We start from the raw sequence: 12,867 nt of genomic DNA, 5'->3' as shown, positions 1-12,867 counted from the left end.
TTTTATAAGCCTAGTTCTGATTACTGTTTCTTCTATAAAGTAGTAAAGCAGCACTCCCATTCTATAACTTGTATTTAACTAAATGTCTTACCACATTATTTGAATTATTAAATCTGTTTTGGTTCGCTTGTTGTAAAACAGTAATATTAAAAACCGTAGTCTCCTGATCTTAGGTTTCACTTACAGGTACGTAGCTAGTTTGTAGTTGTATGTATGTATATATTTATTTATTTATTTTTGAGACAGAGTCTCATTCTGTTGTCTGGAGTGCAGTGGCCTGATCTTGGCTTACTGCAGCCTCAGCCTCCTGAGTTCAAGCAATTCACCTGTCTTGGCCTCCCATGTAGTTAGGATTATAGGTGCCCACCACCACACCCAACTAATTTTTGTATTTTTGGTAGAGACGGAGTTTCACCATGTTGAACAGGCTGGTCTTGAGCTCCTGACCTCAAGTGATCCACCCACCTCAGCCTCCCAAAGTGCTGGGATTACAGGTGTGAGCCACTGTGCCCAGCCTATGATTGTTTTTAAAATTTGTTTGGATTTTTTTTTCTATCAAATCATCAAGAAAATGCCCCATAAATCCTGGCATTATCTATTATGCGTAATTGAAGTGCATTTTTATTCAATACACAGGTAATTTAAATGGATCAAATATGTGTAATATGTGACTTTAAAGTAATTGTACCCAGTCATTTGCTGAAAAGAATTGAGCTAGTCAGAAGTTGTCGAACAGGTTTTGAAATGTTATGAGGCCAGATCCTTTTGTTTTTTGTTTTGTTTTGTTTTGTTTGAGACAGAGTCTCGCTCTGTCGCCCAGGCTGGAGTGCATTGGTGCCATCTTGGCTTACTGCAACCTCTGCCTCCCGGGTTCAAGTGATTCTTGTGCCTCAGCCACCCAAGTAGTTGGGATCACAGACACGTGCCACCTCACTCAGCTAATTTTTTGTGTTTTTAGTAGACACAGGGCTTCTCCATGTTGGCCAGGCTGATCTGGAACTCCTGACTTCAAGTGATCCACCCGCCTTGGCCTCCCAAAGTTCTGGGATAACAGGTGTGAGCCACTGCACCCAGTCATTTTGTTGTTGTTGTTGTTGTTTTAATAGAAAGATTAATGGAATATGTTGCCTTTGTTAGTCTGAAATTCTTTATATATTTGTAGGAATTAGTTGAGATGTTAAGATAAATTTAAAATCCAAAGAAAACCAAGAATGTATTTTAATTGAGCCAATTTCAATGGCTCCCTTAAATATATCTGTGGAATAAATTAAGTTTATAAATAGAATAGAAAAATATTGGGAAAGATGAAATATTCCAATAAAATTAAATAAGAAAAGAATTAAACTATATAGCATAGTGCTATTGTGCATACAGTAAATGTCAGGAAATATTTGGGAAATGAATGAATGAATGAATGAATGACTCTGAACCGATATATAATTTGAACAGTAGTTTTGAAGCTAGAGACACCTGGGTTCCAATCCCAACTGTCCCCTTACCTTCTAAGAAACTGTCACAAATGATTTAGCCTTTCTCAGCCCCAAATTCCTCATATGTAGAATTTGGATAATGAAAACATCTCATGGTATTGTGAGAATTAAATAAGATAAGGAGCCTGGCACAGAATAGACATTAAATGAAATATTATTGTTGTTGTTGTTGTTCTAACCCACATGAAAATTACCATATTTGGTAGATTAAAATTGTTGAAAGTTAATATGACAACCCAGTATTAAACATTACATCAAATGAAATGATTGTTTTGTCACCAAAAAAGATAACAGCCCAACCTGAGGGTTTGGGAAAGTTTCCTAAGGGAAATGACACTAGAGCTGAAACTTGAAAAATAAGTTAGAGTTGGCCAGTTAAAAAGAGGTGGGAAGGGCATTTCCAGTAATAGAGCTGTGCCCTCACATAGTTTACCTTAGGGTAAACAATGATAAAAGACACTATTTCAAGTAATGTGGTAGGGATATATTGGGCCTTATTGGCTTGGCTATTATAAACTCTTGAGTACATTATATTCAGAGGCCAAGTCTACTGGCGTAGGACCATACATCCTTATCAATAAAAAATGTTTCAGCATAACACTCCAAAATGTGTGTATTTAATAATAAATCTTATACATGTACTGTGAGTCTACATACTAAAAATTAGAAAAGATAGGTTTTTTATTTTTTAATTAAAAGTAAGTAAAAATAGAAGTTCTGATATTTTTTCCTGAATCACAATTCATGATCTTGCTTAACTCTCCACATGTCTGTAATATACTTTGGAGACCCTTGGCCTGTGAAAAATCCATGAGCATAGACAGAGGTTTTCCTAATGCTTCCTAACCATGTTTCCTGAGAGTTCAGAGTTATATATATTTATATTTTATATATATATATACACACACATATATAAATAATATTTGCAGTACCTGCATAGTCTCAGAAGCCCCAATCTAGAAAATTAATGTTACCATTGTCTCAAAACTGATTATATCCCTAGGATCGATCGATCGATAGATAGATAGATAGATAGATAGATAGATAGATAGATAGATAGATAGATAGTATTTGCAGTACCTGCATAATCTCAGAAGCCCAATCTAGAAAATTAATGTTATCATTGAGTTAAAGCTGATTATGTCTCTAGGATCCCAGTCAGGGATCTGCTTCCTAGGAGCAGAAGCAAAACCACTCAAGGAAGACATACCTAGAACTTGGCCTGCAGTAGATTCCCACAGATAAAGCCTTTCTGAATATGAGCTTATGAACCAAAACTACAAAACATAGAAAACTACAGGAATAAACAGCTATGAGTGAGAATCAACAGAGACACAAAACAGCAGGATTAGATCCAAAGAACTGCAAGTAAAATAACAATCTAACAGAAACAAATTAATAAACGTTTAATCTGGGCATAAGAAAAGATTAATACTGTAAGAAAAATAGAGCTTCCAGGTTTGAAAAGGAACCAAATATGAAATGAAAAATATATAGTCATTAAAATTAGCTCAGTGGGTTAGTTAAGACGCAGTTTAGAGTTAGCCAAAGAGAGGATTTAATGCATAGTCCCTTGATCTGATGAACACTACTACTGTTCTAGTTGTAGTCACAATACAAATCAGACGGTGTCATGTACAGTGAGATACCCCATCTACCTACCACCCACCCACATAAGATCATTCAGTGACTCCCAAGTCTACAGAGAAAAGAAGAGAAAATCCTTCACATGATCCAGAAGCCCTGCCTAACCTCTCCAGCTTAGGTGACCCCATTTTATTGCTTAGCTTTATTTTTTTCTGTGGCCTTCTTTAAGGGTTTTTTAAATATCATGCTTCTACCTTCCACAGGCCTTTGAACAGACTGGAATATCCTACTCACATTATTCTCATTAGCTCATTCAACTCCCAGCTCAAGGGTCACTTCCCCAGGGAAGCTCTCCTTCACCCCACAGGTTAATAGGGGTGCTTTGTTACTAATGATCAAGGAAACTAGCTACTCCCCTTTAAGGTACTAATTCAGTTTGTAATTTCACATTCATTACTGTGAATCAGCATTCATCTTCCCTACCCAATGGTAAACCCTGGGAGGACAGGACTATATTTGTTGGGCTAACCGTTGTGTCCCCAACACAATGCTTGTAGTTAGTAAGTGCTAAACGAATACTTTTGTATGAATACATTCCAGAAAAACACAGAATGTAAGTTTTGATATTAAAATAGCTCCAAAGACTATTGATTTTCCACTTTTGTCCATGGTTAGTTTTTTCCTTTTAGCCACATTATCAGAAATGATATTCCTTTTTTTTTTCAAATCTTCTTAGGCCAAATTATATTATTTCTTTGCACAGATTCGTTATTATTTTAAATAGGCCCTTTTCCGCATTCAGCGTTTAGTGTAGGTCCTCAGATTTCTTGCAAGATAGTCTATAAAGCCCTGTGAAACCATAGCAGGTGTCTATTTGAATTCCTTGAGTAGTGCAGTTTTTACCAAGGTACAGGCTAGACGCATCTTGCAAATGGTGTCACACACAAAAAGGGGGATGCGTCGTACAGTGGGTTCTTCAGAGCACATCTGATTTTTATTTTTCAGGTGGTCACGATCCTTCTTAAATCTGTCTACTGGCTGACTTTTTAAAAGCGTTCCTTTGCTTGCTAACCTGATTATGACTGATTTTGTGAAATTTTGACCAGGTGCAGGGAAGTGGTAAGTAGAAGACTGAGGACTACAGAGCCTCTGTGAGTTCGTAGGTTTTGGGTCCCAGAGGACAGTGACACTGAGCCCAGTTACTGCAGTGAGGAGGTATTGATTTTTCTCCCTCCCTGTTTTTAGCCATATCTCTGAAGTAGATATGGTATGAAGCATCTTTCCTGGTAAAGAGAGGAAAAGCTGCGGTGGTGGACTTTGTCACCCCAACAGCCAGACATTTCAAACCAAACTAGATGGAATGGAGGAAGGGCTTAAAGTGCTCTTGTAAACCTCTTGACTTAGTTCAATACCTTAGCTTTTGTGACAAAGAGGTTCCCTACAGTTTATAACAACCCTGATAGACAATGGGAAGAATCGTGTGTGTGTGTGTGTGTGTGTGTGTGTGTGTGTGTGTGTGTGTGTGTGTGTGTGTAAAAGGGAATAAAAGGATCAAATCAGTGAAAACAACACAGCCCTGTGCTATGATCTTAGAAGGTTAGCAAAGTGGTCTTGTCCAAGTTTTCAACAAGATGTTCCATTCCTGTTATAATTGGCTGCTGGGTAGGTTTGGACCTAACTAGAATGCCAGCGTTCGATTTCACCGTGTTCTCAGTGGAGATGTGTCACCGTTTATGCTCGCCTTAGTGACAATTTTCTAAAATGGAAACTCGTGGGAAATCATTACAGTGTTTATATGTCTCCCTTGTCGGACGGCGTTATCCTGTGATATTTTACCAGTGTTTTCCACTGCATGATGGCATCTCGTGAAGGTTAAGGCAGAACAAGTCCCTCTGTAATTTTGTGACTACATTTTACTTACTGAAGAAGAAAAGATAACCGACAATTAAGTATTTGGGATGTCACAGAAAGAACATGTGCAACTAATCAATGGTATCCTTTGGGAACATGATTTTATAAAGCTGATAAGGTAGAAAAATTGGGATTTTGTGATTTGTGTTACATGATGATAATTGCACCTTTTCAATAAAAAGAACATTTCTTCTGGAGTAAACATTGAGCTTTCAGGGGCTGTTGGTGGTAATGCTGTTGTTTTTCTGCCCCATGCAGTAAGTTTTTATAAATGCTTTCATAGAGTTTAAATTTTTTTAAATTCTTCATTTAAAGTGATATTTCTGAGGAAATATCTGGTCTGCTTTAGAGAAAGTCATTTATTCTTACAAGAGTGAGTAGAGTAGCATTGTGTAAAGAAAAATTGTTTTGTTTGTTTTTTACAAAATACACTCTTTGCCCAGTTTTACTATTTATCAGAGTTGGATGTAGTAATATCGAAGTATGTCAAGCAGCCTATCACACACCTGTAACAGTTCTTTCATTTAACCCCATTTCCTATGTGTACCAACATAATAACCTGATTTTTGGTCTTCTTGTATTCCTAAGTGACAAATTGGATGGAAGTTTCTTTAGTGCATTTCTCTGTTAATTCTATGCCATCTCCAATCTACAAGTCTATTAAAGAGTCCAGCATATTTTGATGCTCTTCAGTGCCTGTTCTTTTCATACTGTGTCACTTTTACTACTTTTATTGCACATGCTTCAATTAGAAAATGACTCCTTCCTTGCTGCTTTTGACAGTACTTTCTTCTTGTTCCAGCAGCTTTGAAAATGCTGGATAACCAGTGGCCACCTTCCTTAACAGAACAGTTAGTTAACTTAAAGATCATTATCCCCTTGACTTTCCACTGCCTGGTTCCATTCTTCATAGCCAATACTGGATGACTTGTTTTTATGGAAACTATTTTGAAATCTTTTAGTTATTTTCATTGCTTGCCTCTAGCTCTTCCTAGGTTTATTCTTTCTTCTCTTTTGTGGTGGCAGGGGTTGCTTGATAATATCACCTTAAGTGGGGTGAGAGAACTGTGCAGCTCATTTGATACCATGTGGAAGGAGCAGTTCTTGTAGACCTACCATTTGAGACCCATGACTCTCGCACATAAACAGCTACTCTCTGTCTTGCATCTGGGTAATTAATTCTGTTTCTCACAGTATTTCACTCTGTGTGTATACCTGTAAAATTTATTGGGATTTATTTCTAGCTTTTTCTCCAAACTTGTCACATTCATTTTGAATTCTTGATGTTTTATTGTATAAATTAGTTGACAGGCCATGTGTGCCAACTTGCATCCAGGAATGGGATGAGCAGCGTCAGAACTCCACCACCAGAGTCATTGGGTAATTAAGTAGATAGCACTGGGCCTGATCCCATCACTACCCTGCAGTTCAGAATGCCCCTCTTATAACACGGGCAGCATGGTAGTGCTTCATCAGCTGTACTCTAACCCAGCAACGATAGAGTGGAAAATCATACTTTCCTTAATGTTTTGTTAATTTTGGGACCCCTCCACACCACTGACTGCTGCATTTTAGAATAATATATAGAAGACATGGAAATCATGAATATGAATTATTCTCTAGAATCGGTGCAGCAATAGATTTTGGTGTATTAGAAAGAATCCTTTACCACAGTAGCCTCAGTGCCAGACAAATGTCTTCAACTCAGCCCAGAGCTGAAGGCATTAATGAATTCTAATAGCAAGGTAGCATACCCTCCAGTGGGGTTCTAATTGACAAAGAGATAGAAAACTGAAACAAGAAAGCCAACGTGTCCCCTTTGGGGAGCTGGCACACAGCACCAGCCGACAGTGCCTCAGGCTCCAGGCCAAAGAAAAGTGAGCCCAGCAGTGAGTGCTATTGCCCTGTCTAAGCTAAAAGCCGGTGTTCTTGGCTGGGCTGTCAGGGGTCTGCAAACCCCCTGCCACTGAAAGCACAATTATAGATGTATGTGTGTTTTCCAGCAAGCAGGATACTCAGCTTTTATCTGATACTCAAAAAGATACCTGAAATATAGAGGGCCAAGAAGCTCTGTTTGCTTGATGAACAATAATCCAAACTTCAAAATTGGTAAAATAGGTTGTTGGGGATTCATACAACAATAGTACTCAAAGAAAAGAGAATTAGCATCTATCCATCACTAATTGTGTATTAGAGATTCTTGGAGACATTTAATCCTCACAATAACCTTTTAAGATAGAAAGAGAAAGGATTCAAACTCAAGTCTTCGCTGAAAGCCCACATACTTCCTACACCACACTGCCTCTCTAAAGAATGAAAGTGATTAATCATTGGATGGATATTAATCAAAAATAAAGATAAGCAATCTAAAACAATAGAGAGATAGGATTTGATATTCAAAAATTTAATTTTTTAAAACTTAGGAGCTTCTTGTTGAGCAAAGTTGAGAGATTTAAACCGAACTGACATCTTTATTCTATAGGATGATCCAGGGTACAGCTTCAAGAAGGGGTGGTTCCTTCAGAAAAAAAGCCTTTCAAGAAACTGAAGAAGTTGTAAATGGAACAGTTGTGAGGTCCAGCCTTACTGTTCAGTTTCTCATGAATAAGGTCACGTGTGTATGAACAAAAAGATTTAATTCCTCTTTTTCATCTCTGTACCAACTGATGACAGTCATTTGTACATAATTAGGTAAATTCTTCTATATTTTACTGTATCTCTGAAGTATTAGTTCTTTTCTCCCAAGCTTTTAAAACAGAACTTAGGAAATATGCCTGCCCACATAACTGAATGCTTAACTAACTCTCAATGCTGCCTTCTCTAAAACTATAAATCCCAAAGTACATATTGGTCATTGTTTTATGGAAAATATTATTTGAGAATATTCAGTGAAAATTTAGCAAAGTAAATTACACACAGATTTCTGGAGTTTTCTGTATTGCTTTTGCCAGTATATCTTACGTAAAGCAATGTGATCATCTGTTTGGAGAACTCTGTTTGGGGAGGCTGAGCAGGATTAATTCCCGTCCCTATGTTGCAGTGTAAACAGCTTTTTGCCTGTCTTTTGTCATTAATGATCATGCTGTAGATGTGGCCAGTGCATTGTAAGCCAATCTGTCAAGGCAAATAAACAATTCACCTTGTTAAAATTCCCTAAATCTTGCATTAATAAAACCTAAGTAACCCCCTGAACACTCAAGAGATGTCTTCCTCCATACTGCAGTGATGGATGACATGTCTAAAGATCCTGGAAATTAAGTAGTTCAGGTCATTAAAAGTGTCCCACGCTTGTTATTGATTTAATTTATTTTAAGAAGGTGGGGGTGGAGATAAGAATGTTATACTCTTCCGTCTTTTTTTAAATCTGAAAGCTACCACTTGTACAGATAATTAAAACTATTGCCTGGGGGAACAGGTCTGCATGTGTTACAACATTAAGCTTTATTATTCAAATACGTATTGTATCATCCTCTTAAACAGAGATCTAGAAGAAAAACAATCACTGAAACATGTGTCACAGCCAAAATACCTTGGAGTTTTATATGTGTGATGATTCCCAGAACTTTGTGAGTTATGGGCACTGAAATAATGACCTCTGGGCACCCAAAAGTGTCCTCAAATAGGTAAAAACTGAGGTAAAAGTGAAATGATTTAAGGAAATTTAATTGAAATAGTAATGAAATTATGCCTCTGAACAGAGAGGGTTTTTTTTCTCTTTATTTTCTGAACTTTTTATTTTTCTATTTTTATAACCAGGAGAAAGTAAACACATACACACACATGGATGGAGAGAGGGACAGAGGGATGGACGGATGAATGCATTGGTAGATGGGAAAACGCTTAGAGAGTGATACGCTATTTCGATTCTATCTCACTATATTCTAAGGCAAGTTTAAGTTGTTGTTTAGTGTGTGTGTTTACTTATTCATTGCTAGCTTTCTTCACCAGCCCATGCTCCACTGGACCTGTAAGATTTATCATCATGTCCCAGTGTCTAACATAATAGATGCCCAGTAAATTCTTATTTAATGAATAAAGTATAACACCCCAATTTTTTCTTCTATCTTTTATTCCTTAAGCTTCCGTGGGAACAGTGAGCTGTGTAAAGAATAGTAGCAGCCCCCAATGGAGGTGGCTCTTTAGATGACCCCTCTCCAGGGACTGAACACCAGGAGGGCTATGCTCTAGTGTGGGACAGAGGGCAGCCTAGGAGGACTGGCAACCTGTGTAGTCACCCACCCCATTTGTATGACCTGAACTGGGTAACAGTATTACAAAACCTGATAAGAAATTGGGGCAACTCAGTATGTGAACCATGGCTAAAAACAAGATGTGATATAGAACTGTGTATCTACAAGGTACATAATTTCACCTCACTTTTGTTACTTGTTATGTATCATATGCACCACCCTACACAGTATTCCTGATCAGTTGTATGAATGATATTTCACCACCAATTCTCATAGTTCTTTAAACAACATGTACTTACTGGACAAAATTTACCCATGGTAAGTTATGAAAAATGACCCTTAAGAATAGTTGTATTGAAGTCAGAGATTAAGATACAACCTTTGATGCTTTTCTCCTGTGGTCTTTTGGAAAAGGAGGAGGGGGAGGTGGCAAACTTCTGTTCAGTTCACACACTCTGGTAGACTTTAAAAATACATAGATATGAAGATACATACTTCTTTGTCAGATTTCTCCTTGACGTTGCATAATCTGGATCTCTGAGTAGTGACATGGTTATGCCATTATGCCGGCTATGTAGCAGAGCTCACTAAATGGAAAAGCTCTGTAGATTTTTTTCAGCCTGTATGCTGATTTACACTTAGCAGTAAAGTTGTTACTGACCCTTTGAGTGAAGCTGTCCAAATGGCAATAAATGTCAGTTGATTCTAATGCCAAAACAGGTGATAGTTGAGGGTTCTTGACTAAACCTTCCAGTTAAAAAATAACTTACTATATTTCCTAAATAGTAGTGGTTTCCTGTGGGGAGATACACACACACACACACACACACACACACGTATAGATAATGTATATCAGACCACTTTGTCATTCAGTAAGGACAATTTGATATACATATCTTAACAGTATTATTGATGTTCCCAGGTTTTGAAATATTCACTCTGGATTAGAATCTCCATGAAGGCAGGAACCATTTCTACCTGGCTCCCCACTGTCTTGTCCCCTAGTCAGCATCTAGTGTATAGTAGGTGCTCTATAAATGCCAGTTGAATGAAAGAACAGATAAACTGCAGTATTTGCCAGCACTCCCTAGCATGTATGTCAGCCTGAATTCCTGGTGGGCAAAACAGAGACCACTCCTCATCTTGACTGTGAGGAATGTTGCTGGTAAGAACTTTGATGGACGGTTATGACTTTTTGAAATAGTTCATTTGATTGATTGCCTAGCAAACTTCACTTCAGTTTCTAATTCTGTTTTCTGCTTTCACAGGCTGTCATTTTAGAAAATGAAGAACTTCCCAAACTGTTTCTTGATTTCCTAAATGTGCGACACTTGCCCTCTCTACCAAAGGCAGAAAGTTGTGGGTAAGAATCATGTTTGCATATTGGATGTATATTTTAAATTACTCTTCAATGACCGATTGATCTAACAAAATAGCCCGGAGTGATGCCTGAGTAGCCTGCCGGCCACGCCCACTCTTTTGGCTTGTTACAGCACTCGCTGGCTGCCTGCTTTTAGTCAAAAGAATTCCTCTGAAGTCCTCATGTCCATCTTGTGGCCAAATGGCCATGGTTCAGTAACCCATGTTTAGACTCAAGGAATCAATCTTTTCAATTACGCCGTTACATAGAATGATGTTACTTGATAGGAATTGTGAATCTAGATAACATGTTATGGACTCATTAGTGGAAACTCAAGCAAAGTTCATATCCTGGTGGTACACATATTCATATAATTTTAAAGTTATGAATGACCTTAGAGATGATTTGATCCAACTCCTCTCATTTTGTAGTTGAGCAAACAGAGACACAGGAATTTAGTGTCTTTCCCAAGATCTCTTGCCTTGTAACTTGCAGAACCGAGGCCTTCCAAGGCGAGCCCTCTTCCTCTACTGTCCAGCTGCCTCTCTCAGAAACTTCCAGTGGCAGAACTACAAATCCTAATCCCTATCTATTGGTCTAAACCCATTGGTCCTAAACCGAGGGACCCAGAGGTTTGATATCATTAGCAATTGGGAAAAGCTCTCCCGAAGAATTAACTCTGAAACAAGCCACTTGCCCAGCAACAGGCACATGACGTGGGCTGAGCTAGCCTCAGAAGACCTTCAGAAACATCCATGGCATACTATATCCATTTACAGGGAAACAAATCATCACAAACTCTCAAAATCCATGCAGGAGAGAGGTGTACCCATATTCTCGCTGCTTCCAGACCTGCCTGAAGGAACCACCCTTAACTACAAGAAGATCAAGCAGACCACACCCAAAATCATGTTAAACCCCAGCCATCCACTGGATGATGGGGCTGCAAACACCTGTCACAGCTCTTCATGAGCACTGTTTACTCAGGGCCACTTTCCACTTATTGCAGAGCAAAAATTATACACTACACTTGGCAAATAATGAAATAATGTGCTGTCAGTGTGTTCTGTTCCAACTTGTATGTGTTTACAGGGAGGTTGGGCTTTGTATATGTTTATGTATTTTTTAGAATAGACATTAGCAATGGTATTGAGTGAAATGTTTTCTCCATTATACAAGCTCAAAAGTAGTAATAAAATCTGAGGATTTTTAAGTAATCTTCAGGAAAATTGAAATCAAAGAATATTCCAGTCTTCAGATTCCTTAGGATGGGGCATAGCCATGCTGTGGCTCAGTGGAAACTCACAACTCTTCTTAAAAATATCTCCCAATTCAGTCATCTAAAAATATTGGGTATTTTTTCCTTTGTTGGCATAAACATTGACTCAATGTATGTGGTTTTTTTTTTGTTTTTTTTTTCCTTTTTCAAAACTTTTAGATCTTTTGATGAAACAGAGTCTGAAGAGTCAAGGTAAGGACTAATCCTCATCAGCCAGGAATAGGATTATGGTTTTGCTAAATGTTTAATCACCCACGATGTGTTTCAAGTTATGTTTTTCTTAAAAACCTTTGTTTGGAAATTGGTTTTAAGATTATAAATATTTGATAGGGAATTACAGGAGTAACCAGTTAGAATTAAGAGTGGAGGAATAAGAGCCCTACATTGTTTCATGCAAGTAATCAGAATGTTTTATCAACAATCATATTACAAGATTTTTAGGAAAGCATGTTTCAGCAATGACTTATTGTATAGATTGTATATCTGCTTCAAATTCCACAAAGAAATGTTTAGAAGATGAGAGCAGTGCCCATTTGTTTGCTCTCACTCTGTGTGCTATTATTCACCCACACTGTTAGAACATAAACCTTGAGACGTCCCCACACAGCAGTTTGATCCCCTCAAAGCTAGTTTGTAGTGTTTTCTGTTTACCATCGTCCCCTGATGCTGACATGCCTGTTCTTGACCTTTCCAGCAAACTGTCCCACCAGCCTGTGCTGCTGTTCCTCAGGGATCCATACGTCTTGCCTGCAGCCAGCGGTAATCAAACCTGTCATCTGCTAACAGCTCTTTACTGATCTGACCCTGCACCACATAAACCACGTTTTTAATACAGGTCTAACAGAGTGACATTGGTCCAGGGCTTAATAATCTGCCAATAAACCAGTGCTCTTGGTGTAAGAGACATTTAGAATTTTAATTGAGGCCAGCCTTTCAGGAGGAAATGTAATTTTTCTTTCTCTCTTACCAGACTATTTTGAATTAGAGTAATAAGGCAGAAAGGTATTTATGGTCCTTAATTTTTCCGATCATGTCATTTTGGCCTCTGCT

The 12,867-nt window shown here is 38.0% G+C and overlaps 1 protein-coding gene across 2 annotated transcripts in view; it reads left to right on the top strand.

Annotated features, from left to right (window-relative positions):
* SNX24 (sorting nexin 24) overlaps window positions 1–12,867 on the top strand; it is a 171,601-nt gene that overhangs the window by 152,240 nt on the left and 6,494 nt on the right. For both annotated transcript variants that reach the window (XM_038008609.2, XM_008014250.3), the window contains exons 4-6: window positions 10,447–10,541; window positions 11,977–12,009; window positions 12,512–12,576. In XM_038008609.2, coding sequence (XP_037864537.1) covers window positions 10,447–10,541; window positions 11,977–12,009; window positions 12,512–12,576 — 193 coding nt within the window. The remainder of the gene's footprint in view (window positions 1–10,446; window positions 10,542–11,976; window positions 12,010–12,511; window positions 12,577–12,867) is intronic.

Source organism: Chlorocebus sabaeus, chromosome 23 (assembly GCF_047675955.1).
Source record: "Chlorocebus sabaeus isolate Y175 chromosome 23, mChlSab1.0.hap1, whole genome shotgun sequence".
In the NCBI taxonomy this organism is placed as follows: domain Eukaryota; kingdom Metazoa; phylum Chordata; class Mammalia; order Primates; family Cercopithecidae; genus Chlorocebus; species Chlorocebus sabaeus.
The sequence above is the reverse complement of the archived record's forward strand: the minus strand, read 5'-3'. Positions and strand labels throughout refer to the sequence as shown.